The sequence below is a fragment of the Akebia trifoliata genome, chromosome 2, assembly GCF_017979445.1.
Source record: "Akebia trifoliata isolate Shusen 1 chromosome 2, ASM1797944v1, whole genome shotgun sequence".
Taxonomy (NCBI): Eukaryota; Viridiplantae; Streptophyta; class Magnoliopsida; order Ranunculales; family Lardizabalaceae; genus Akebia; species Akebia trifoliata.
In genome coordinates, this window is record NC_141376.1 from 30003502 (window position 1) to 30030479 (window position 26978).

At 34.4% G+C, this 26978-nt stretch overlaps 2 protein-coding genes and 1 long non-coding RNA gene across 5 annotated transcripts in view; all 3 read left to right on the forward strand.

Annotated features, from left to right (window-relative positions):
* Positions 1-477: 477 nt before the first annotated feature.
* On the forward strand, positions 478-5015 carry LOC147410094 (uncharacterized). Of its 3 annotated transcripts, none has more exons than XR_015175622.1 (11): positions 478-707; positions 798-839; positions 2283-2390; positions 2571-2667; positions 2788-3021; positions 3113-3170; positions 3377-3442; positions 3528-3698; positions 3829-4011; positions 4124-4195; positions 4555-5015. It is a non-coding gene; the product is annotated as an uncharacterized LOC147410094 (long non-coding RNA). The 3 variants fall into 3 exon arrangements; XR_015175623.1 differs by having other exon boundaries at positions 478-681; XR_015175621.1 differs by lacking the exons at positions 478-707; positions 798-839 and having other exon boundaries at positions 1760-2390.
* Positions 5016-19002: 13987 nt separating this feature from the next.
* LOC147410095 (early nodulin-like protein 1) lies at positions 19003-19976 on the forward strand. The gene is made up of 2 exons (XM_086417282.1): positions 19003-19284; positions 19495-19976. Exons 1-2 carry the CDS (start codon positions 19113-19115, stop codon positions 19911-19913), a joined length of 591 nt encoding a protein of 196 aa, XP_086273408.1. The 5' UTR covers positions 19003-19112; the 3' UTR covers positions 19914-19976.
* Positions 19977-22761: 2785 nt separating this feature from the next.
* Positions 22762-26978, forward strand: part of LOC147410096 (centromere/kinetochore protein zw10 homolog) — a 49234-nt gene continuing 45017 nt past the window's right edge. Inside the window, exon 1 of the mRNA XM_086432285.1 lies at positions 22762-22905. The gene's annotated coding sequence lies outside the window, so the exon portion shown is untranslated. The remainder of the gene's footprint in view (positions 22906-26978) is intronic.

Consider the following 26978-nt stretch of genomic DNA (forward strand, 5'->3'; position numbering starts at 1 on the left):
TACCATAGTATATTTTCAACAAGTTGAACACTACTTTTCAAACTCACATTGAACCTCACAGATTTGATCGCCTTAAACATAAGAAAAAGAGTCGTGCTCGAGTGACCTCATATCACAGATTTTTAAGTCAATATGTTTGGTAATGCAGTTATATATCGAAGGTTACTTACTAGCTATGTTATATACAATGTATGGCAAATCGAATTGCAGCAGTTGTGGCTAATGAGTGGAAGGATGACAATGATAGCCATGTATTAGTGTTGTCTCCCTTGTACCAAAGGAAGTTATTTTGCAATGTTGGGCTATAGTTCTAGTACAACATATATAATCTAATTGAAACCATAGGTTGTGCGAATCTAATTGTGTGCCTGGATTTAGTTATACCACTGTTGCATTTATAGTTTATCGTACTTTGTATGTTATATTTTAACATCATTCTGGTGGCTTTGTTTCCTATCCAATGTCAACCCTTATCAATAATTATCTATACTGATCAGTATAATATGGAACATTTTCCTGTTAACTATGCTAATGCCAAGTTCTTCGTAATCAAATCGTATAGTGAGGATGATGTGCATAAGAGCATTAAATATAATGTATGGTCAAGTACTCCTAATGGGAACAAGAGACTGGAACTAGCGTATCAAGATGCACAAATAATAGCTGCTGGAAATCCAAGAGGTTGTCCTGTATTTCTATTCTTTTCTGTGAGTTTTCTTATAATCAATTTGGGTATTGCTTTTTTCCATCTTTGGTTTTGTTTTAAGCTTTGCTGACGGGGATTCTTTCCAATGCAGGTTAATGCAAGTGGGCAATTTCACAATTTTCTCTATTTTTTGGTAATTTCATTCCCTAAACATAACCTCTAGAAATCTTTAGTAAAAACAAGGGGATTTGTACTGTTTGTAAGCTTTTATAGCTTTTGTATTGTAGATTTTATACTATGTGTGTACGCCCTGCTTTGGTACACTGCACAAATCATTTACATGGATCACCTAACTTTTATAGCTTTTGTTGGTGCTTGTTACTTAATGCAACTATTTGCATGGATCACCATACTCCTTAACCAATTTTAGCAAATGATTGTTTAACAAAATGTTCCATAAATCATTTTGCAAAATGTGCCATAATCCTAATTGTACACAACTACTGATATTGGTTGGATGAGTGGTGTAGATGCAAAAAAAGTACTTGCATTACCTTGAGATCTGTGGCGTCGATTTGGAATCTCCTCTTCCTATGCTCTTAGGTGTGCTTGTAACAACACCTCTCCAACGTCTGAGTCAGACCTTGGGTGTGTCCGAGTCTATCTTCCCGAAAATCTGAGGTTCGATCTCTTTTTGGGTATGAGATCCGACTTATCCGTGAGCCCTTGCTTTATTGGATTCAGATACAGAACCTTGGCTCATGTTGGATTGTGTGTTTTAATCTTTAAGTGGGGTGATAAATAATTTAAGAAATTGGGGTGCAATAAATAAAAGTTGGAGGGCCAATAGCAGCTCTCTAAAATTACTAGATAATGGACGCCGTTCAAGCTAGGCCCATTTTGCTCAATACTCAAGGAATTCTATCCTTTTTTTTTAATTCCTGATTGAATGGATTTTATATTTGGCAGGAAAGTATATGTTCTAGCATTATAATACTACATACAAGATTACAAAAATGTTGCCCATTGATCCATCCAAATAGATTTCTTTTAAAAGTTCGATTACCAATAGAGATATGGTTATTATTGTATACGTGAGGCACGACAACAACAGATTTGGTGTGTTTAAACATTCCGATTGGATCAGGAAGGCATTTGGGTCCAAGGTTTTGGACCGTGCTTCCCACGGGTCATGTTTACACGTTCAACTTTCATGAACAAAGGGATGCCTCAGGCAGGTAAGCCTTCCTTTTTTTTTCTGATGGGTAAGCTGGACTTGAACCTACGACCTCAAGGTTGCCTTGCAATGTGTCAAACCAACCGAGCTATGGGACTAAGTCCGTGGCCAGGTAAACTTTGTTAATGTTGATGCTTGATGAATATGTTTCTTTTGAGATGTGATCTAAATGCATTATAGAAGTATTGTGGACAGTTTTTTCCTTGCTTTATGTCTTGTAATCAGTGTAGTTAAAAGCTGCGCCTAGGCCCCGTTTGGCTGCTGCCCAAACTATTCAAGCACTTAGGCCATACCCGCTTTAAGCGGGGTTTCAAAAAATGGGTTACATGTTCTTGTTTGTAAGCTGAGTTCTTGTTTGTTCTATTGATACAATGCCTACTGTGGTTTGATACAATGCAGCTAAGGCCGCTAAGTGGGGCATGCTTGGATGGTTGTACAATGGTGGATACACCCCCTTGATCGATGTTTTCAGCAATGCAAGCTTCAATTTGGTGGACATTGCCACATGCAAGTTTATAATAGTAATGAAGTTAACTATCTCCAACGACCATTGTGTCGTTGAGTGTCTGAATATGATCCATACTGAAAATGGAGGAAGTACCTGCCTAGTTTTCATGTTTGCACTTTGGGTACCACTACTGGGTTGTTATCTTCAGTTGATGGATGCTTTGGGTGCACTTTGTGCAGAGTACTGGTTCTGGTGCTCAGGGTGAAGTTTCTTTCTTATCATGGAACCACAAAGTCCAACACATATTAGCGTCCACTTCTTATAATGGAACAACAGGTGAGGAAGGAAAATATATTTTCCTTTTTAGTGTATATTCCAGTATTTTGATAAACCTATCCAGCATTTGCACGTTTTCTGTTTATACTGAAAATGGGGGTGCTTTTGACTTTTTTCCAGTGGTTTGGGACTTAAGGCGACAAAAACCAGTGATTAGGCAAGTTACTTCCTCACAACTGTGAAATGCTGTGGACACTTATGCATCGTGCTGTCTATAATTACATGATTTGATTTTTGTTTGCTGTCAGTTTTTCGGATTCAAATCGAAGACGGTGCTCAATTCTGCAGTGGAATCCCGATGTCACCACCCAACTCATTGTTGCATCTGATGATGATAATTCACCTTCTCTAAGAGTAATCTCTTTTTGAGATATTCTTTTTCTGTTTAGGTGTTAGTTTAATAAGCATGTCAAGTTCACTAATTGGCTATTATATTTATACACAGCTCTGGGATGTGAGAAACACAATATCACCAGTGAAAGAGTTTGTTGGTCACAATAAAGGTCTGGGACATCAGTAATTCATTTGCCCTTCATTTTAGACTTGTTATTTTTAACTGCTGGTCAATTCAAGGTCAATTTCCTTTTTGATTTAAAATTTTACATAATGCCCTAGATTTTTCTAGTTTTAATTTGAAACACAAGAAATTGAGTGACACCAAGTGTACCGTAGTTTATTATCAACTTGAGCTTTTGTAATTTTGGTGCAGATGGGGAAAGATGTCGTGACATTTTTGTCATGGGCAGCAGAACCAGAAATGGAAGAAAGAAAACTGGTAAATAGGCATAGTTAAGCTCATTTCTATTATTCCAAGAAGAAAGAAAACTGGTAAATAGGCATTTTTGTATGTGCGTGTGCAGGTGTTAAGCATGTGTGTTCAACCCCTATAATGGTTCCCATACCAACCTGTCACCTTATCCATCTAAGATATTATCCAAGGTTGTGTTGATGTATAAAAAAAATCTGTACTTCCCATCAGTCTCCACAAGCTAAGATTTCTTAGATAGCAAAGTCATAATAGGAACCTAAAGGTATTAAGTTTTCTCCTCTGTGCTTCTTTGCAAGAAGCATATATGGCTTGTCCTCTGTTGGATTTCTTCTCAAATCTCCACACATTCACCATTATCTTTTTCTCTCTATTACTTCTTCTTTTCTTTATAGGTTTCTTTCTATTACTTGTTGACACAATCATCTTTATCCGATTCATCATCAAAGATCAAAAATAAATACCACGTGGCTCAAAAAAGAAGAAGGTGCAGGATAGGATACACTTTTGGTTCACTACTTCTCTTGAACCACTTCATCGGTTCCACTTCACCTTGACCTACCACTCCTGCGCAGCTCGTAAGTGAATTCTACCTTCATTGGTACTATCTTTGTATAATAATTATCGATATTATGTTTGGGTTTCTGTCAAATCGCCTTAATTTTGGTTTGTTTTGCTTTTGTCATTCAGATATCAGAGGTTTTGGGTCTTTCTTTGGCGGCATTTTCGATTGCTCTCCCATATATGGGTAAATTTCTCAAGGTAATATTTATATGCTTTTTTAAATGTGATTTCTCTCAAGAAATGTTAATGGGTTGGACGTAGTAGTCTTAAAAATGGGGAAGTGATGGTGCTTTAATTTAATTGATAGGATCGATTAGCTTGATACATTATAACTTGTGGTGGCTTAAATTCTTCACAAAATTGCTGGGAAGGAACCAAATGGTTATTTAAATTTCTAAGATAAGGGTATTGCATTTATGAATTTTTAATTGTCTGGGAGATGGGAAGAGTTTATCTATAGTTCTATATGCTAGTGGGTATGATAAGACAGAGAAATTATATGAGCAGTTACCTAGCCAGCCATGTAGTTGACATTATAGGATGTTTACTTTGAACAGGAGCGGAGCTAGGATTTTTTTGTAGAAGGGGCAAACTAGTTAATGGTGTATGCTTGAAGATGAATAGTTTTGGAGAGAAATGCGCCATATGTTTATTGAAAATTAAGGAGAATAGATCAGGGAGTTAAAATGCAGTCACTTGTTTCACAAAGACTGCATTGACAGGTGGCCACAGTATGATTGTGCCACGTGTCCATTGTGTAGGAGGCCGACGTTAGATGAAGATATGGTGATCTAGCACAGTTCAATGCAAAGTCTGCTAGAAAATAATGGCGATGGAGAGTTGGGTTTGTTCCTTATATATTTGCATTACATCACACTTCAATATTTGTAAGATATTTTGTTTTAATTACTCAATGTCCATTAATTTTTGTAACGTAAAAGTAAAATCAGTAGCTCGCCAAGGATGTCTGGTGAGAATTTGTATCACAGTCCGGAAAAGTAATTTCCATTTTCAGCCATTTTTTAACCTGTATTTATTTGTATTCTTACCATGCAAGCATTTTGGTTCTTGCCCATTCATTTAGATATTAAATGAAAGGAGCTTAACGTGTTGTAGTTGGTGACAAGTGGTTTTAATTACTCAATGTCCATTAATTTTTGTAATGTAAAAGTAAAATCAGTAGCTCGTCAAGGATGTCTTGTGGGAATTTGTATCACAATCTGGTAATAGGTAACAATTTCAAAACATATTCAGCAATGCTGATGTCTGGGGTTAAGGTCATCAATTTCAAAATATAGGGGTATCTCCAATATTCAGCAATACGTGAGGGGGCTGGTGTAAAATTGAAATTTTTTTTTCAAAAGCGTTTACAGCGACGGCCAAAACCGTAGTTAAAGATAAAAAAAAAAAATTTAAAAAACCCTATAGCGACGGCCAATATCGGCTGTCGCTATTAGTCCTGCCGTCGCTATATGCTTTTTGCGACGGTATTTATCTCTATAGCGACGGTCACGGCCGTCGCTATAGCCCTATTTTACTGTAGTGTGAAATAAGCTTGGTAATTCTAATTAGGGGTGCACATTGGATCAGGATAAGCTGAGAACCAAACCCAAGGCATTTTGGATTGATTTGGTTCGATTTTTTAGTTCATCGGTTTGGTTTTGATTTACAATTTTGAAAATTTGATTAATTTGGTTCGGCTCTCGATTTAAGGAATCCTAGAACTGAACTAAACCGATCAGAATTCATATATATATATATATATATATATATATGGGAAATGTTCAGCAACAAACATTTTGGCAAAACATTTTTCAAAACATCGGTTAGAGGTTTTGGAATGGGCTGATTTTTGGTGAGGATGATCTCTACGGTGAGGAGATCATCATCACCAAAAATCAGCCCATTCCAAAACTTTTAACCTCATCAAAAATGGTTTACAAAAAATGGACGGTTCATGATTTTTCAACTTGTAAACTGGGGCTAGAAGTTTTGGAATGGGCTGATTTTTGGTGAGGGGGCTGATTTTTGGTGAGGATGATCTCCTCACAGTAGGGATCATCCTCACCAAAAATCAGCCCATTTCAAAACCTCTAACCCATGTTTTGAAAAATGTTTTGCCAAAATGTTTGTTGCTGAACAGGACCCTATATATATAGGGTGGCGTTCAGAGGCCCTAAAGTGAGTCAAACATTGTGTCAAACATTTTTCAAAACATGGCTTAAAAGTTTTGGAATGGGCTGATTTTTTCTGAGGATGATCTTTATGACGAGGAGATCATCCTCACCAAAAATCAGCCCATTCCAAAATTTCTAACCCCATCAAAAGTGATTTACAAAAATTGGACGGTCCACAATTCTTCAACTTGTAAATTAGGGTTAGAAGTTTTGAAATGATCTGATTTTTGGTGAGGATGATCTTTGGTAAAAATTGGCAAAAAGTCAATGGTCCACATTATAAATCACTTTTAATGGGGTTAGAAGTTTCAGATTGGACTGATTTTTTTTTTGGATGATCTTCCCATCATATAGATTTATGAATATCTTGGTAATACAAATCTCGAATATACGTATCCTGAGGATAAATCTCAACCATTAGATTTTGGGGATCATGTGCTTTTTTCATGAGTCGTTCTTAGGAGTCAATGGATCCTATATATAGTCACCAATCTAAGTGGTCCAAATGACACGGTCCTAACCAACTAATGAGTTTCACTTTTGAAAAAATCACTTGTGTTATTATTAAGTAGGTGATTGAGATTATAGAGATATTAATATTATATTGTCAATGTCATTCTCTTTGTTGTGTCTTTTGACAGAAATCACTGATGATTGTGGATTTTTTAATCGTAAAAATTGATAATTTGTGCATTGATATATATATTTTGGAGACCCGAGAACCAAACCAAACCGAACTAAGGTCGGTTTAGGTTGATTCTAGTCTAGGGGTTAGTTGGTTCGATTCTAGTTCTGAATTTCTAAATCCAATCAAGCTCACTTTAGTTCCAATTTTGCCCCCAATCCAAACTAAACCTAACCGTGTGCACCCCTAGTTCTTCTAATAAGTACCTACTAGGGTCGTCAATGGGTCGGATTGGGCTCCGTTGGGATATAAATGGTGTAATTCATGGACCTTATATCCTAATCCAAACGCAGGCTTATTGGATGGGCCAGACCAATTGATATCTATCCCAGCCTGGTCCACAAGTATTTGGGCCTATATATGGATCGGGAAATTTTCTTATATTTCATTATAGATTATCGAGCTGGACCTCTACTAGTCTCAAACACGATCCAATAACTAAATCTTGTCTATGATGGATTGGATCGGGCTAAAACCCAGCCCATTGACAACCTAATTTCTACCAATATTATTTAGCTTATTAAAGGAAAGGGCTAAATGGAAAAATATCTCTGAAAGAAGTGAAAAATTCTTAAATTGCACTTTTTTGTCAACGCCAATTTTAGAATCGAAAACAGTCCCCCACCAATTTCTTTCTGTCAAGCCATACTTTTGGTAATAGATTCCTCCCCATTTCAATGCATCAATGTCTATCTTTATTTAATTTGGCCAAATTATGGGACCCATTAAAAAAAAATCTACAAAAATTCAATCCATTAAATAATGATCTTTAATTTATTATTTTTTAGATGGCCGTAAATTCAAGGGGAGTAATTTAGAGAAAATCCTATTTTATTGGATAATTGAAATCATCCAATGAAGAGGATGGTAGATTTTTTGTACCATCGAAGGGTTTACATTATCGAGCACTTGTAGAATGCACGTCAGTGCGCCTTTTTTTTTTGTTATCATGGATATCCCCACCTTTCGGGTAAGACTAATCCCCACGGTCACATGCACCACCCTCTCGGAAAGTCGTATGAGCAACTAATTGAATCGAGGATCAACTGAACTTTGGAGGGTAGCCCCAAGAAATTCATAGCTACCTTTCCCGAGGACCTCAAAAATGAAAAAAAGTACTAAATAAGAGAGTGAGAAAATGATAAGGCGTCTCTTGAGCTTGTCTGTAAAATATTTGTTATTTTGTTAAGATGTAATACCATTTTAATTAAAGGGTTGAGATCCGTTGACTCCTAAGAATGACTCATGAAAAAATACATGATCCCAACCCTTTAAACACCAAATCCAATGGTTGAGATTTCTGAGTATCTTGATAACACAAATCTTGAAGATATTTATCCTAAGGATAAATCTCAACCATTGGATTTTGCATTTAAAGAGTTGGGGTCATGTGCTTTTTTAATGAGTCATTCTTAGGAGTTAAGATCCCGATCCTTAATTAAAATAGGTATCCGATACACTTTACTACCAAATAGTTTAGGGTAGAATGCACATCTGTGAAATATGGAAACAAAATCCAATATGCTAGCCAGATATATAAAGGTAAAGTGTAAGGGTACTTTAATAATTTTTTTTAAAAATACATATAAATGTAGATTTCATTAAAAAAAATACCCACACTTTTTTCTCATCATAATAGTAAGAGTGAATTACTATTTCATGAGCTGAAAATGAGTTTTTACGATTCCGGCTCATTGTTCATTTTAATTATCAAAACGTAAACAATCACATTTTCAATAAAAAAAAAATTCAAAACGAAGTGACTATTCCATAGGTTAATTTCAATTTAAACCTGCGAAATAGTCACTTTAAAAACCTACACTTTTCCCTCATCATAATAGTAAGGGTGAATTACTATTTCGTGAGCTGAAAATGAGTTTTTACGATTTCGGCTCATTTTTCATTTTAATTATCAAAACGTGAGCAATCACATTTTCAGTAAAAAGATATTCAAAACGAAGTGACTATTTCATAGGTTAATTTCACTTTAAACCTGCGAAATAGTCACTTTAAAAACCTACGAACTCATTATCGTTCACGTTTTAGTAATTAACATGAACAATGAGTCGGAATCGTAAACTTGTCAAAAGTTGATCACTTTTTCGTAAATATCTCTACTAACATTATTTATGTGATATTGACTAGAAACTACAATGCATATGGTAGTATTAGAACTCCTTAACGTTTCTTGTCATTATTTATACTATTTTAAATGTAAATTTTAGTTTCTTCAAAATAGTCTTTATTACTTACCATTAAAACCTTCTTCTATGATAAATTAAAGAATATCTAGTGGTTGTGGTAGGTATAAGATATTAAAAATTAAATAATAATAATAATAATAATAATAAATAAATAAATAAATAATGGAAAATTTTGATAGCTAAACTTTTAGTGGTTTTGACATTTAAAAAAGTGGAGGGTATTTTTGAAAAAAGCGGCAACATTTTTGTTCTTTAAAGTTGTTTTTTTTTCATAATAGTAATAACTAAATAATAACATGTTTCATTAACTTTCAAACTTTCTAAAATTATACATTATATTTGTTTGTTCTAGTTATTCTAGTACCAAAGTCATGGATGACATATATTTCTAGACTTCAAAAATGATATTAGGGACTTTGTAGCAACTTTTACCAGGATAAGCCAAATCAAGATTCAAGAATACTAGGAAATTTACTCGATTGGATGGCCGTGTATTAATAGTTTGCTTGAGATGGGTACGTTGTCAGATGATAGCTCGTAAGACCTGGACACCCTTGAGTTATCCCCTGCGCTATGTGGTAAAGTTTCCAATCATTTGAGAGCACAGTTGATAAGATTCTAGGAAAAAAAATTATTTAAGGGGAAAATCTAAGCATTGCATTAAGTGGTAGTCCTATATAAATGTTAGTTGCGATCCATTCTTCTACTTTGTCTACTAAGTTAGAACATCGTCCACAATTTTTTCGCTTCTTAGGCCATGTTTGGTACGAAACAAATCATTTGTTAGGATCTAATTTACAGATGCTTGGTTACATTCTTTTTTTGCATTGCAAATTATTTGCATGAACCTCTTAAGCCCTTCAAAAAGTTCAGCAAATAGTTTGTAGTCCAAAAAGTGTAGTAAATATTTTTCATTTGCAAATGATTTGCATGGTATCAAGCAGTCCCTTAATTTTATCTAGAGACGTTTCTTGGGCCCACTAACCTCGTGAATGACGGAAGGAAAGTAAAAGTAAAATTAAAATTTTTTTAAAAAAATTGTGCAATCCTTTGAAAAATGCAGCATTCTCTTAAGAGATATTTACAAAACGTCACCAACTTCTAATGAATTTACGATTCTGACACATTGTTCATTTTAATTACCAAAACATGAAGGGATACAATATTGCATGTTTTAAAGTGACAATTTTGCAGGTATCAAGTGACTATCTCACATGTATTTTTGAAACAAGGGAGATCGTCACTTGAAAAACTTGGGATTTCGCATGTTCACGTTTTGGTAATTAAAATGAACAGTTAGTTAGAATCGTAGATTCATCAAATTTAGCTCAAGAAATGATAATTTACCCATCTCTTGGAGGTGGGGAAGGTTGGCAAAGTAGGTAATGTACTAAGTGATCTCAAGAGCATGGAGTTGATGATCCATTGTCTTAAGAGAGAGAAATTATGGGAACCTAAGTATAATCTTGATTCCCATCCTACAAATCACCTTGAGAAAAGAGACCATGGTTACCCAATTCCTTAGGCATATATGACTCACTGTAGGTTTGTGAAATGTAGCAAATTTTATTTTACTTTAATATTTTTTAAAACCCATTTACTAATGAAGTGAAATTCAATTGTGAAGAGCTGTTGTATTTTCATGAATCATAGGGGAGTACATATACAGTAAAAGAAAACTGAATCACTCCTAAATACAAGGAAGACTCATAATCTCAGGGGAAGACTCAACCAACTCCTAAATACAAGTAAGTTTGAATTTGAATTGGATTCTAATAACTAATCTAATTTACATTTTGATATGCTCTCTCAAGATAGGCCACGTGTAGAGAGGCCAATCTTGTCTCGTGAATTTTGAAATTGAGAACAAGGTAGAGGTTTGGTAAGGAGATCAGCAAGCTGGTCAGTAGAGGAAACATGGGCCACACGAAGAGTACCAGACTGAACTTGGTCACGAAGAAAGTGGTAATCAACAGCCACATGCTTCATTCAAGAATGAAAGACTGGATTGGAGCTCAATTGTGTTGCACCAACATTATCGTAGTAGACCACTGGTGGGTTGATGAGGTTTATACAGAGTTCAGAGAGCAATGAACGAACCCAGCATAGTTCAACAGCAATGGCAGCAACTGAGCGATATTCGGCCTTAGTGGAAAAACGAGCAACTGTTTTCTGCTTTCTAAAGCTCCAGGAAATGAGATTACAGCCAAGGTAAACAAGGTAAGCACCAGTGGAAGAGTAGTCATCTTTGTTACCTGCCTAGTCAGCATCTGAAAAAGGATGTAATGAGTCGGAGAAGGCATGAAGTGATAGTGGTGAGTTTCGGTGAAGAAGAAGCCTATCATTCAAAGTACCATAGAGATAGCGCAAAATTCTTTTAACAAGATTCCAATGTTCATCTATAAGTTGATGCATAAACTGAGATATTTTGTGCAAAGGAAATTTTCGGACGAGTGAGAGACAAGTATTGAAAACTTCCTACTACTGTTCTGTATTCAGATGGATCAAAGAGAGGTGATCCTGATGATAAAGTAAGTGATGATGAATTGGTTGGTAAAGGAGTAAGGACCGGTTCAGCATCTTGCATATAAGTCCGAGTAAGTAGATCCTTGATATATCGTCGTTGTGAAAGTAGAATACCATGTTGATGAGGAACTACTTCAACACCAAGAAAATATGAGAGAGTACCCAGATCCTTGAGAGAAAAATGTTGAGCTAGAAAATCAACAACCTAAGATACAAGTTCTTCACTGTTTCCAGTTATTATAATATCGTTAACATATACCAGCAAGTAGATCAATTTGGGGCCAATGTTTAAAACAAACAAAGAGGTGTCAGAATGAGAATTCTTAAATCCAAAATCCACAAGGAATTGGTGCAACTCATGATACCATGCCCGAGGAGCTTGTTTGAGGCCGTAAATTGCTTTGTAAAGTTTACACACATGAGTGGGATGAGCATAGTCAATGAAGCCAGGAGGCTGAGCCATATACACTGTTTCTGATAAATTGCCTTGGAGAAAGGCATTGTTGACATCCAATTGGTGAAAGGACCAACCATTGCTTACAGCAATACTAAGCACAGTTCTCACGGTAGTTGGCTTAATAACTAGACTGAATGTCTCAAGATAATCCACACCTGGTCTTTGATGAAAGCCTTTGGCTACAAAGCGAGCTTTAAACCTGTCAATAGAGCCATCAGAATTTCTTTTAATGCGAAATATCCACTTACAACCTACAAGATTGGTGATACCAACGGGAGAAACCAATTCCCATGTCTCATTGTGAAAAAAGGCATCATACTCTTCAGACATAGTTTTGCGCTTATTTGGGCCTTTGAGGGCTTGAGTAACGGATGAGGGTTCAGGGCTGGAGAGGCTAAGTGAGTGTGAAGGTTTAGTTTTGAATTGGTTTGGTAATATGGTTTTTGGCTTGGGTAGTCATTGGATGGCGAGGAGGTGGTGTAGAGATAGGTTGTGAAGCAGGGGGGTGTTGTGTTGAAAGTTTTGTTTGTTGGGATGGTGGTGATGAGGTTGGAGAGGGATCAACAACAGGAAGCAAATCTGGAGCATGTACTTCTGGAGTGTGTGAATGCGGCTGAACTAGAAGAGGGATGGGAACTGTGATAACTGGTGGAAGCCATGTTGCAGCTATAATGGAAGTAGGATGGGTAGGAAATATGGATTCTACTAATTGAACATGGCAAGAGACAGGTTTTAGAGGTGGATGGTTCAAAACAGAGATATGCACTCTGAGATAATGAGTAAACCAAGAAAGACACAGGGTTTGGATTTTGGGTCTAGTTTATGGGACGAATAAGGACGAAGCCATGGATAACATAAGCACCCGAAAATCTTGAGCTTAGAATAGTTTGGTGTGATTTTGAAAATTAATTGAAAGGAAGTAGAGAGGTTGAGAGTAGTGGTAGGCATTCTATTAATTAAGTAAACTGCATTACTAAATGCATAAGACCAAAAGGTTAGAGGTAAAAAGGCATGTGAGAGTAGAGTGAGTCTCGTTTCTACAATGTGACGGTGTCTTCTTTCAGAGTAACCATTGTATTCGGGTGTATGAGGTGGAGTGGTTAGATGAGTGACACCAACTTTATAAAGGAAATCTTTGAGGCCCAAATATTCTCCCCCATTGTCGGAATAAAGAGTAATAATTTTGCGTTGAAAGTAATTTTCAACAATGATTTTATAGCGCTTAAAAACTTCTTGAACATCTGATTTTCTTTTGAGTGGATAAAACTAGATGTATTTGGTAAAGTGATCGACAAAGATAACATAGTATTTGAAGCCATTAAAAGAAAGAATTGGAGAAGTCCATACATTAGAAAATATAATTTGAAGAAGGTGTGTAGACACAAGTGATGAAGTCGAAAAAGATAACTTATGACTTTTATTACAAAGGCATGTATTACATGAGAAATCTTTTATCATAGGTGAAGATGATTCTAAATGATAACTAGATAGAATATGCTTTAAGATGGGAAAAGCTGAATGTCCTAAACGATGATGCCAGTTGGTGGATGTTGTCTTGGTAGTAGAGAAGGCTAGAATCGGGGTAGACACGGGTGTGGGAACCAGCCATTCATACATTCCATCCTTGATACTACCCTGAAATAGAATTGCCCCCGAGCGAAGATCCTTCACATAAAAGGAAGATGGTAAGAATTCAACTAATGCATTGTTAGTGATACAAAACTGATAAATGGAAATTAAAATTTTCTTCATGGTTGGGACACAAAGAACATTAGACAATGTAAAAGTTGAGTTGGGAGAGGAAAGAGTGGTAGAGCCTGTGTGTGTGATGGAGAGACTTGTACCATCTCCGATCATAACATTATCAGATCCATTGTAAGGAGAGTGAAGAGATAGATTGTTTAAATCTGTTGTGACATGGTGAGAGGCGCCACTGTCAAGTAACCAGGTCGGATTAGGGGATTTGTTGTTGGCAGCAAAGTTGACTCGGGGCTACCAAGGAACTGGTGAGTTATGTGATGGTGAAGGCACGATGGTGGAGGACTGAATTGGAATCACCCGAAAAGAAGGACATTTCTTAGTTGTGTGTCCTTGAATGCCACATATTTGACAGAATCCTTGATATGGTCGGGATAAAGGGCGATTGCTATGATATTGGGAGCGTGAGTCTGAGAGCATGGGAGAATGGCCAGTGGTGACAGCTGGTGGGTGCCAATTCGGGTTACCAGCAGGTGATGGAGAAGAGGGATGCCAATTGATGTTAGATTTGTTTGTACGCCATGTGTGGTTGGTCTTTTGTGTTGGATTGGCGGTAATAGGGAGAGGTGTTTCTGAACTAGTGGTTGCTAATATAGAGGCTTCAAAAGAGAGAAGCTTCTCCTGAAGCTCATCAAAGGAAATGGATGTGTCACGAGCTTGTATCGCACGGACAAGTTCTTTATAGTCGTCTTAGGCCATCCAGTATCTTGTCTGTGAGATCTTCAGAATCCATCAAGGGCTTTGACAGAGTGAAGATACTCAGTTATGTTCTGAGTGCCTTTTGTTGGATTCTTGAGTTGGTTTTTGACCTGTTTGATGCGACCACGAGAGGGTTTGGCATACGTGTCAGAAAGTATGGTCCAGGCTTCTCTAGTAGTCCCTGCTCGTGCAATGAATGGTATGATGGTAAGAGAGAAAGAGCCAATCAAGGTATTTAGCAATAGTTGATCCTGGCGAATCCATAGTTTGTGAGATGGATTTGTTGTGGTGGTGTTGTTTGCCGTGATGGTGTTGGGAGGACAGGGTGTGGATCCATCGATATACCCAAGGAGGTCATATCCAATGAATAGAGTTTCAAATTGTAGCTTCCAGGAGATGTAATTGGTGGAGGTGAGTTTGAGAGGTGCTTGAGCTGAGATGTTTATTGTGATGAGAGGAACCACATGATTTTGAGGGCTAGAGAGAGAGGCAGTATCTGAGGAGGTGATTGGAGTGGCCATTTTGTTGTTGGATGATAAGAAGGAAATAAGGGACAAAAAAGAATATATATATATTTAATAGAGGAGAATAGAGAGATGCTTTGATACCATAATGAAGTGAAATTCAATTGTGAAGAGTTGTTGTATTTTCATGAATCAAAGGGGAGTACATATACAGTAAAAGAAAACTAAATCACTCCTAAATACAATGAAGACTCCTAGTCTCAAGGAAGACTCAACCAACTCCTAAATACAAGGAAGTTTGAATTTGAATTGGATCCTAATAACTAATCTAATTTACATTCTGATATTTACATGTTGATAATATTTGTCATATCATCCTAAAATTTCAAACTGATAATATGCCTCTTTGACCTTGGTCTTTATTAATAGAATATTGAAAATGACCAAATGCCCTCATATTCAACATATAAATATAAAAAAACACTTGATTTTTTTTTTCTTCCAAAAATCTGCCATCTTAAATCCCTTTAACTGTGAACCCAAATTCAAACTAAGAGAACCCACGAATCAGGCAACATAGAAAGGGACTATTGATATTACTAAAGATTACCAGCTTGGATATGTGTTAACTGATCTGAAGTGGCATATTAGTTGTCAGAAAATAAAAATAAAGACTCAATTAATTTGATACAAATGAAGCTGAACCATGATTCTAAGAATTACAAAAATAATCAGGATCATATATGGTGTCCCATTCCCATAGAATAAGAATGGTGTCGTTGGAGTTTAAACACATAAGACTCCTAACCTAACCATTTTTTAGTCGCTCGTAGTCTACTATGTTTAATCTCCAATAAAAACGTGCCTCATGGACATCGTAAATTGTTATAGGAACAGAACACTGTTTCTGGATTGTGACTCATTAGACTATTGCCTAATTAAAGGGTTGAAAGGTCTTGGATAGGTGCAATACCCCTCGGTGAGTCCAAGACATAAAAAGTAGGGTTTTTGTTAATGTGTGCCCTAACGTTAAAGTGCATTAAATAAACATTAGAAATAAGCATCCGATGGTATTTCACGTAAAAATATATATTTTAAGAATATTTTTGGTAGGAAATTCAATTTCCAAAGGGTATGTAGTGCACTATAACGTGTGCCCTTGTTAACAATTCCCAAAAGGTAGATATCTCATGTAATGTTTTAGAATGGATGGTCAAACTGAAATTTTGCCCTAATGGTAGGAAAGGGGTCCAATCAAGGTTCAATTTGGTTGGACCATTTGTATTTACTGAATAATTTTTAAATATATACAAATTAGAATGTCAAATAAAAGAAGAAAAAAATTATAGACTTTTCCAGAATCAATGAAAAAAATACCATATGATTAAAGATTTTCTCGAAATCATTCTATTTTCTTCAAATCTAAAGAGTTTTCAAATTATTTTCTTTAAAAAATCTAAATAAAAATGATTTTTTAATAAAAAAATTTTATATTAAAGGAACCGGTTCAACCGATAATTTGTATAGTTGAATTGTTGACTTTCAAAAAATCGACAAGTCTTATACAGTACTGGTTCGAAATGAACTGGACCGATTTGTTTTAATTAGGTTGGACCGGTCAAACTTTCGGTCCAGTCAGATTTTAAAACAAAGGGTAAATTACACTTTAACCCACTGTAGTTTGGTATACTTCCATTTTGACCTCCGAATGTTTTGATAATTGTGTTTTCCTCCACTATCATTAACACGGTTAAAATTCAGATACTATTTGACTATTTTACCTACTTATTTTATATTATTTTTATTTAAAAATAAGTTTTAAAACAAAAATTAAAATACCCCATCTAAGAATTCATTGAAGTTAAGACTTATTTTTATTTTTACAAGCATATTTTTATTTATAAAAAGGAATAACATTTTAAAAAGGACAAAACGGTCTTTATAAAAGGAACTTAAGAATCAGGTTGACGACAATTTGACGAAAGGGGCTAAGTGAACCACTTAGATACTGTAAGGGAGGTAAGTGCAACTATCAAAACATTAGGGAGATAAAATGGAATTAAGCCAAATTACAAGGGGTCAAAATGTAATTTACCCTTAAGACAATGATCTCAAGGTGTATAGCTTTCTACAAATCTCAGTGTTTGTTGTAGCCTAATCTCGTCAATTTTGGACTTCATAACCGCTTCAGATAGGAGACCAATTTTGTGCAGCTAAGATGGACCTTAAGCGCAATCATCTATTTATTTCTTTTAGGACTAGCAATGGGTCAAATAATATCCGTTTACCCGACTCATCTAACTCGAATAAATCGGATATGGGCAAGGTATTTCTACTCGATTAAGAATTTAGGTAATATTACCCAATACCCATTTATCAAAAAGTTTTGTAGGGTCGGGTGTGAATATACATCATATCCTGTTCGATTACCCATTTACCTGACAACAAAATTATAATTTTATATTCTATGTATGAATATATGTAAATAATTTATTTTTTATTATATAATTTTTTTGATTAAATTAAAAAAAAAAAAAAATTCAGACGAGAGGATAAAAATTTGAGTGGCCCATGAATCGATCAAGAAATTAGGTATGGTTATCCACCTAAAACTTGGGTAAAATTTTGGATTTAAGTATTTTCTTAAAATTCGGGTAAGAAATTAGATATGAGTGTGTATGTTTCAATTTGGGTATAGAGTCGGTAGAGTTACCAGCCCCACACTCGAATCGTTGTTAGCGCTAATTTCCCTCATAACAAGTAACCCCTCTTGCTTCAATTTCCTCCTTTGGTACTTATTATTCTCAACAAAATTAACACGGAAAAAAAGGTACAAAAAAAAATAAAAATAAAAATAAAAATAAATTAGATTAGACACAATAAAATTTTAGAGCCGTAACCCCCTAACAATCCCCAATTCTAGGTTTGTAAATGGATCAGTTTTGACCCTATCCAATTGGATAACCCAGGGCCGGGTTTAATGACACTATATATTTGATCCAATATGATTGACATTGGCTCGTACTTAGGTTCATTGAGATCCGATAAAAGTCCAATCCAATAACTTGTTAGATAGAATCCGGATATATAATCCAACTCTTACATACTAAATTGGTTCAATCCTATCCCAATCCCATCCAATGGCATTAAGTAAATATATGACCGTTGGGCCCCACTGGTAGGTTAAATTAAAATTATTTCCTTTTGTAGATCTCTCTAATAATCTTAATTGAGGTTGGAGGCTCCCCATCAAATAAATTTTATTAAATATTACGTTCAAGGCTTTCCTAGCCGTTTGAGGCCCTCAATTTAACACTTTGGTGATATAAGAAGAAAAAATACAAATTTTCTACAGATCAGCGTTGATTTCTTGGGATCCACTATGAATCCCTAGGAATATCTTGTCATAGCAAATCTTCTTTGGATGCTAGAGGCTTAGCTAAATACCTAATATTTAATTATTTATACTAATCTCCAACAGCGTCAGCGTCAAACGAAGTTTGAAATTAGAAATGCTGACGTTTCGATTTTCGAATTTCGAATGCGAGCTAAAAAAGGCAGATTTCCTTCCTCGAGGACTGTGTTTTGCCACCTAAACCCAACAGTGAAACGTAGTTGGAGATTATAAAAAGAAATTGTAGTTGAAGATTAATGGTCTGACGAACAGTAAAGTTTCTGAGGGACACTAGATTTTTAAAGATCTATACAAATCTCTAGGATCTCTTATTTCTGTTTATCACATCACAATTGCTCGCTTGACACTAAATATCCATCGTCGTCAGACCCTAAAAAAAATCGTATTTTTATACCTGTTGAGTCCCACATGACGCCTCGTAAAAAAGGCTAGAATGCATGAATGAAACAACTAATAATAACGGCAGCAAAGTTATTACACGTAGCCAAAAACCAGCCCATTTACCAGCTAAGTTTCCTTATTTCCACCTCTCTCTCTCTCTCTCTCTCTCTCTCTCCTTTAGTGGCTCCTCCAGGGTTCTATATATACATCCCATCAACCCCATAAGTCTCCACAACTTGATTTTGGGGTTTCTATTTCTATTTCTATTGGGTTTTCTATCATCATCAATAAGTCCTTTTCTTCTGATTAATTGATTGGTCCATCTTCAAGTCTTTAAGTCTTAAGAGAGATGGAGTTTTCTAGATCTCTCTTGATTTTGTTTGTGATCTTAATGAGTTTTATATGCTCATCTCAAGCTTATGATATCTATGTTGGTGGTAGAAATGGATGGCTGTTGAATCCTTCTGAGAACTACAACCATTGGGCTGAGAGAACTAGGTTTAGTGTCAATGATACTCTCAGTAAGTCTCTTTCTCTCTCTCTTAGATTTATTTTTTCTTTAATGGGTGTTTGTTATTTTGTAGTTTTTAATAGAAGAAGGGATCTCTCTCCCTCTTAGATTAATTTTGTTTAAAGGGTTTTGTTGTTTTGTAATTTTTAATTATAAGAAGGGATCTCTCTCTCTCTCTCTCTTGGATTGATTTTGTTTAATGGGTGTTGTTGTTTTGTAGTATTTAAGTATAAGAAGGGATCAGATTCTGTGTTGTTTGTGAACAAAGAAGATTACTTAAACTGTGATACATCAAAGCCAATCAGGAAAATGGACGATGGAGATTCAGTCTTCAAGTTTAACCAATCAGGTCCATTCTACTTCATCAGTGGTAATCCTGGAAATTGTGAGAAAGGTCAGAAGTTGATCATTGTTGTGTTGGCAGTGAGAGCGAAACCCATCACTCCTCCCCAAGCACCTCCACCAAAGATTCCATCTCTCACTCCTAGTCCTTCTTCGGATTCTCCTTCAGATGTTAATGCACCAGCACCAGCACCTGCACTATCTTCATCACCCTCATTTACATCATCCATTGCTTTGGTTTCAGGAGTCTCTCTTTTGATGACTATGGCTTTGGGTAGCTTTGTTTGGTCTTTTTAGATTCATGAAAAAGGGTTTGTGTTTGGGATCATAATTCATAAATAAGGGTTTTGTCTTTATCAATTACTGATTGTGGGTTTGATTTTTTTTTGTCCTTTTTCTGAATTCTGATTTAATTAAAAGATCGTTTTAATGTTTAGTGGTAAATCTCTCTTATTTGCCTAATTAAGCATTTTTTTTCTTCATTATTATTGAGCAATAATGTTAGGGTTTTACTTACAAGTCTCAAACGAGGTTTGAATCTCCTCCAAACGAATGGATAGAAAGAAGGGAATACTCCTAGAGATTTTCACTAATGTGGTTCCCTAGGAACTTTGTACTAATCCCTAGAAGGCTAGTACTGAACTTTACAATTGTAATCGGTGATTTTTCTCTAATCTGACTGAACCTTATATTAGATGAAGAATAATAAGCTAGGAAGGTCCTTTTATGTCAAACCACGTTTAGGGTTAATCAACAAACGAACGATATATATGAGAGGATGTCCTAGGGATTCCCGGAATAAATAGATACTTAAAAACAGATATTAATCTCTAAATCTCTAAATTGTTTTACATTTTCCTCTCATCTCGTCCGTGGTCTGTTTGATTGGGAGCCTCAAGCATCATTTGAGAATACAGATCTACAGAAGTTCTATTAATAGTGATATATTAAAATAAAAAATTAAAGCATTTGGAGGCATTTTGAAGAAGACAAATCTCTAAAATATTGACACTAATCTCTAGAAAATCTGTGTTTTCTGCCGCCTCCATATATTTCAGCTCTTCTGCGACAAATGTTGTTTGAAGATTATAAAAAGGGGCAAATTAATTGAAGGAAAATTTTTCGTTTATTTTAAAGGGGATTTTATTAATTGCCAGACCAACTTTTGCTAATGCCACTTTAATTCAAATGCAAATGAGTAACATTTTCCTTACTAAATTACTAAAGATTTTAAGTATTAAAGGTCGTTTTGCTCAAATGGATTACAACATTGGTAAAATCCAACACCATAGCCCTAAATTTCATTGAAAAACTCTAATAAAAAGAATTTCAAAAACAATTTTTTTAAAGCTTGATCAAAGATTTTGACAATAGATGTCTATCAAACTTACACTAAACTGCAAAATTTAAAACTAAAATTCAATGGTGAAAAATAATCTCTTTTAAATTTTTATTTTTATTTTTAAAGTTAATAGAATCAAAAGATGAGTCCAAGGACTCTTAGTAAGGGTGAAATGCTTACAAATTTAGTTAGAATAGTCGGACTATGTAAATCAAGAATTACAACAAATTTTGAGGTGGTTTTAGCAAAAAATGGTGTCGCAATAGAAATTATATATTTTAAATACCCTTAATTTTTTGCACAGTAACTTAGAGGGATTTTTTCTTCAAGCACCCCAACCGTTTGACGTGTGGTTAAAAAATACAGATAAAAAAAAAAACAAAAAAAAACAAAAAGAGAGAAATTCTCTCATGCCCACAATGGAAAAAAGGAAATTTAATTTTTTGATCAGCATTAAAAATTGATCCAATGCCATGGGGTCGTAGAGAACAAAGTTTCATGAATTTGAAAATATAAATATTAAAATAGAGAGTCATTTATCACCATTTAATTTTAATTTTAAATTTGTCTGCTCAATGATCATCTATTTTCAACACCTTGGAGGCTTGGATATATATTATTTTTTATTTGGAGCTTTTTCATAAAATCTAGAAGACTATGGTGATAGATTGTAAATATGATAATTCCTAACATCGAAGTTGGAGACTGTTTTCCCTAAATAAAGATGAGAGCTGCTATTGCTACACCAACTTTTACTAATGCCACACCTATTCTTATGTAAATCACTAAGGCATTGCACACAGTTGATGTGGTGTTAGTAAAAGTTGGGGTGGCAATAGTAGCTCTCATAAAAATTTTAAAACCTCAAACTGTGACAGAGATGGAAGAAAAAACGGGATTTCGGGTATGAATACAAATTTCTTAGGATTTCATTTCCTTGAAAATCATTAGAAATATCATCCCTTCTCAACCCTTCATTTGATGGGCAACAAATTTCGTAAAACTTAGCATCCGTAGGATTATTTTCCCAACCCTTCATTTGGCATTTTCCTTAGGACATTTTTTAGCATAAAAATTTCATAGGTTTATGGTAATAGGGGTGCACGTTGGGCTTACAAAACAAGACTCACAAAAAACTTATTAATGATTTATGCCGTTAAATTACGCTCAATCTAATGGTCATAATTTATTTCATCATTTAAGTGAACAACATCTCGTTTATTAGCTTAAAACCCAAAGGGGCCGACTAGTTGCACACCATCCATTACCAAGTGCACACCATCACTTAAAAATTCCCCTTTGCATTTCTTTTGGATGATTACACTCCAAAAACAATTAAAAAAATATATTGCACTCCTGTTTTTAAAAGTTACTTTGTTCTTCTCAATTATGTCCACATAAATTATTGTTGGTTCAATAATTTTTACATGAAATATTGTCGTTTGAAAACATATTTACAAAGTTGTGTTCCCTTGAAATACTTGATTCGTATTAATTTTTAAACAGAATTAGAAAATCAGTACCTTAATTAAGTTAAAGACAAAGAGAACATAAGCAAAATTAATTACAAAGCACTAGCAAAGTAGAGCACAAGCAGAGAATACAAAACTACGAGTTAAAATTAAGTTTACACCCTAAAAGATTGCTTATTGGAGTGCTAGGTTAATTATAAAAAAACAAAAAATAAAAGATTTTTTAAGGTTAGTGTGCAATCAACTATTAGTGGTGTGCAACTAGTCGGTCCCAAACCCAAAAAATGCAAAACATGCTTGATTTATTTCTCCCCTTCTCCGTTGGATGAAAAAAACCCTAACCCAACACATGTCCTCTCTTCATTCTCTCGATCTCAGATGAAGATGAAGCTCATTGATCTCTCGGCCTCACGCCTTGCTCACTCTCAAACATATTTGGCCCCTGTTGGCTCATTGATCCATCCTCCAAAATCAGGTATGATCTCTCTCTCTCTAATATCTTACCGAGATTAGTAGATTTTGTTGCAGATAAGTCCTTTTTTTCTTTATTACTCGTATTTCTCTTTCTAAGAAAATATATACTCTATGTTGTACTCCATAGATTAGTTGTTCATAGTTATTAAATTAATTTTTTTATTAATACCCAATAATCTTTTCAGCTTTTTTTCACTTCAATCACATAGTTTTTATTATTTTGATTTCGTTTCCCTTATGCTACCTTGATATTATTTGCCATTATGACACTTTCCACTTTCCTTTAATAGAATTTAAAGTCCTGCTCCATGTGCTTATTAGAATAAGATGCGTTTTATTGATTGAGACACAGCCACACATGACATGATGTATTTGAAATCTAAATCTACAAATAAATTGTAAGAGTAACTATATAAGACTTCACTGTATATTTTCATTCACAGAAGCTAATTTTTTTTTTTTTTTTTTTTTTGTATCTTATGGGCATCTTTTGAAAAAAAATTAAAAAACACATGTCTTTTTCTCTAATTCTATGTTCATAAAACACCCTAAATACAAAGCAACTAGTAATGTACATTAGATCTCTAAATTTACCATATATTCTATCTTAGAGTTGAATTGTAATATCCTGAATTTTTTAGTCGTATCTCGAGAAAAAATAAATATTGGAATTTTTATAAAATTCTGAAAGTGAGACTTAGGATAAAATTGACTTCTCGAGATGATGATAAAATGGAAGATCCATATATATATATATATATATATATATATATATATATATATATATATATATATATATATATATATATATATATATATATATATATATATTTTTTTTTTTTTTTTTTTTAATTTTCAATCCCCTTTTAATAAGAGTATAAGCGGCTGTTCGTTTGAAATTTAGAAGCCAACTCATTTTGCTTTTTTTAGCTTTTAAGCTAAAAAAGCTATAAGAGTAGTGTTCATTTGAGCTTTTTTAGCTCTCACAAATATCAACAAAAGCTAAAAAAATAGAAATGAGGCTTTTTTATTTTGCTTATGCACAAAGTCGATCACCGAAAAATGGCTTAAGTATAATGACCAAAATACCCTTTCACCTTTGTTTGAATTTCCAACGAATAAACCTAAATCCTATTTCGTTATCGATTTTCAACGAAACTCCTTCTTCGTCTCTCTCGTTGCAGCTTTGTGATCTCTTCTTCTTCCCCAAGACTTCTAGGTTTTATACTTGAGAAATACTAAGCCTAATCTGTGCGCTTAACGAAATTGGAAGAGCTTTCATATTCATCCACCATTGAAGACTCTCCACTCTCATTCTCGGCTTCCTTCTTCGTTTAGATCTCTCTCGACTTACACAAATCTATCTTTCACTCTCTACAGGTCGCGAATCTAGGGTTTTCTCATCTCTCACGAAGGTAAATCTCCACTCTCCACTCTCGGTTTTGTTGCCTCTGTGTTATACTCTTCTCTCGTCCTCTCCTCCTCATCCTCTCCACTCCAAATCTGAACCAAAAAATTTAGTTTGTAATAGAGAAATAAAACTATGGGATCTCCTGCAACTAATTTATGGGTTTTGTTGGGTTTGGGTTTGACTAGATTCTCACTCATGACCAAAATAGCTTTGCGATTTGCCCAAAATTTCCTTTATTTTTGTTCGTTTGGGTTTTTTACTTTGTTAGTCTACAATTCTGTTAGGATTTTTATTTATCTTGCTTGATTTTTATTTTTGATTGATCTGTTAAGATTTCTTTTTTCTTACTTGATTTTATGCTTTTTGTTTTTTTCCCCAATGCCTTGTACTTCCATCCCAATTTCTGCAATTTCTCTGAACTCATCAGCTTAAGAATTTCATCTACCTTAGTAATTCTGAAACCAAATGAAGATATAAGTAATTCTGAAAACAAATAAAAAAATGAGGGTATAAGTACTGCTTATGGTAATTGTAGTTAGGATTCATGCCCTTCATATATATATATATATATATATATATTTTCCCTTTTCAGGCTTCTTATACACCAGCAGAAGGGTTTTAGCCACATCACGCGTATGTACCATCCGGACATTGTTTTTCATTGTTTCACACCCCCCTGATTGATATTTGGCAACAATGAATAAATTATAAACAATCGTACCATATGTTAAAACTTTAGTCGATATCAATTATAAACGATCATAATACATATTCACATACATCGTTGTAGTGATTCCATATAAAGTTCTTGTGTTTTTATTTTTGATGGATTGAACATATTATTATAAATCCATGTGCACTTGTGCTTTTCTTATTGCATAGTATACACAATTTTTTTCTCTGTAATTCAATATTTTATAGGTACCATTCTCTTGCTTGCCTTTAACTCTTTTTAAGTTATTTTTTTAACAGGTTTCTGGTTTGATAGAAAAAAAATGTACAACTTGCACTTGTATATTGTATATTTAGAGTTTATGATTAAATTTTAAAGGTCACAAGAGTCGTTGTCGTCATTCGAGTTCAATGTTAACAGACTATTTTCTCAGTTAACATTAGAACACAAGCATGAACTCAAAATCATGACACATGATTTGTGTAGCCTATTAGCATGTCCACCATTTCTAGCATTATTCTTCTCAACAAATTCAATGTTAACAATGTCGGTTTCCTTGAAGAGAAGGTGGTTGATTTAACTATGAAGGAAGTAAGTAATGAACATTATTCTTTCTTATGCATTTGCATCTAAATCTCTTGTTTTGTTTTTTATTTCTTGATAACATATTTACCAAGATTTTGTGGGTTTATATGTTTTTGAGTCTTATTAGTTTCTAAGAGCATAAGTAAGTTTTAGAAAACTCTAAACATTGTGAACTGGTGGTATAGTGGGTTACTAAAGTGTTTCGTTTGAATTATGAATCATATCTCCTCTTTCAATGTTGCAACATTGTTTATCTTCCACATTTACTCAACATTGGGTATCCATCAACATGTTTAGACTTGGAATCTCGCCTGTGCAACACTATGACCAAACTACCATATTTCCACCCTAATATGCACAAACACAATTAAAGAATTATGTATATGAGAAGTAAACTAACTTCTCATGAAGTATATGGAAAGTACATAGTTTATTTATTGTATGAATAAAACAACCTTCTGAGTTTATCTATTGTACTGATTTATAAGTTTATTTATTCTACCTACCAGTTGAATTATATACCTTCCTTTATACATACCAACTGAACTATATATTTGAGGCTTTGGGGAATATGAAACATTGTTTCCAATAGAATGGACCCACAACAACATATTCTCTCTCTAAATCTTACAAAGCAACTGAGTTCCAAACCAATTTTGGAATATTTGGATTACATGTGCTGCCTACTTTGAGCAAATGATATGCCAGATTGTGTTCAATGTTACCAAAAATCTACACCTTTTCATCATATAAACAAACCATAACCTGTGTGAGGTACAATAATATTCTCATTCCTTGATATTATTTTTAGTGATAGCATATAAAGATGGACTATCTGACTTACTACAATTTATTGATTATTCCTTATCTATTATTTTTTTAAATGAATATTTAAGTTGTCAGATGCCAAGACGAAAAGTAACAGAACTAAAAGAAACATAGTCAAAAATTGATTCTGCAAGATGGATACCCTATCTTCATAAGATTTGAGTTGATATCTGTGTAGAATTGGTTAAAAAGGGAAAAAGACCCGGTACTTCATTGAATGTATCAGGGTATTCATCTCTAATGAAGTAATTTCAGACAACGACAATGATCATTTATACTAAGAAGCAACATAAGAATCATTGGGATAAAAGTAAAGTTATGTGGACTAGATGGATTAAGCTAAAAACATGTAATGGTATGGGTTATGATGCTGTTAACAATAAGGTATTAGCGAGCGATGACTAGTGAAACTCTTGGTTGGAGGTAATTTTCGATTAAATTACTAAATAAGAAAGTCACATTTACCTATTCAAACTTATTAAAAAAGTTTATTTATTTTGTAAAAAAATAAAATTGATGCACAATGGAATTATGAGGGACTGGAACATGTTGAAGAGTTGGACATGCTATTTGGAGG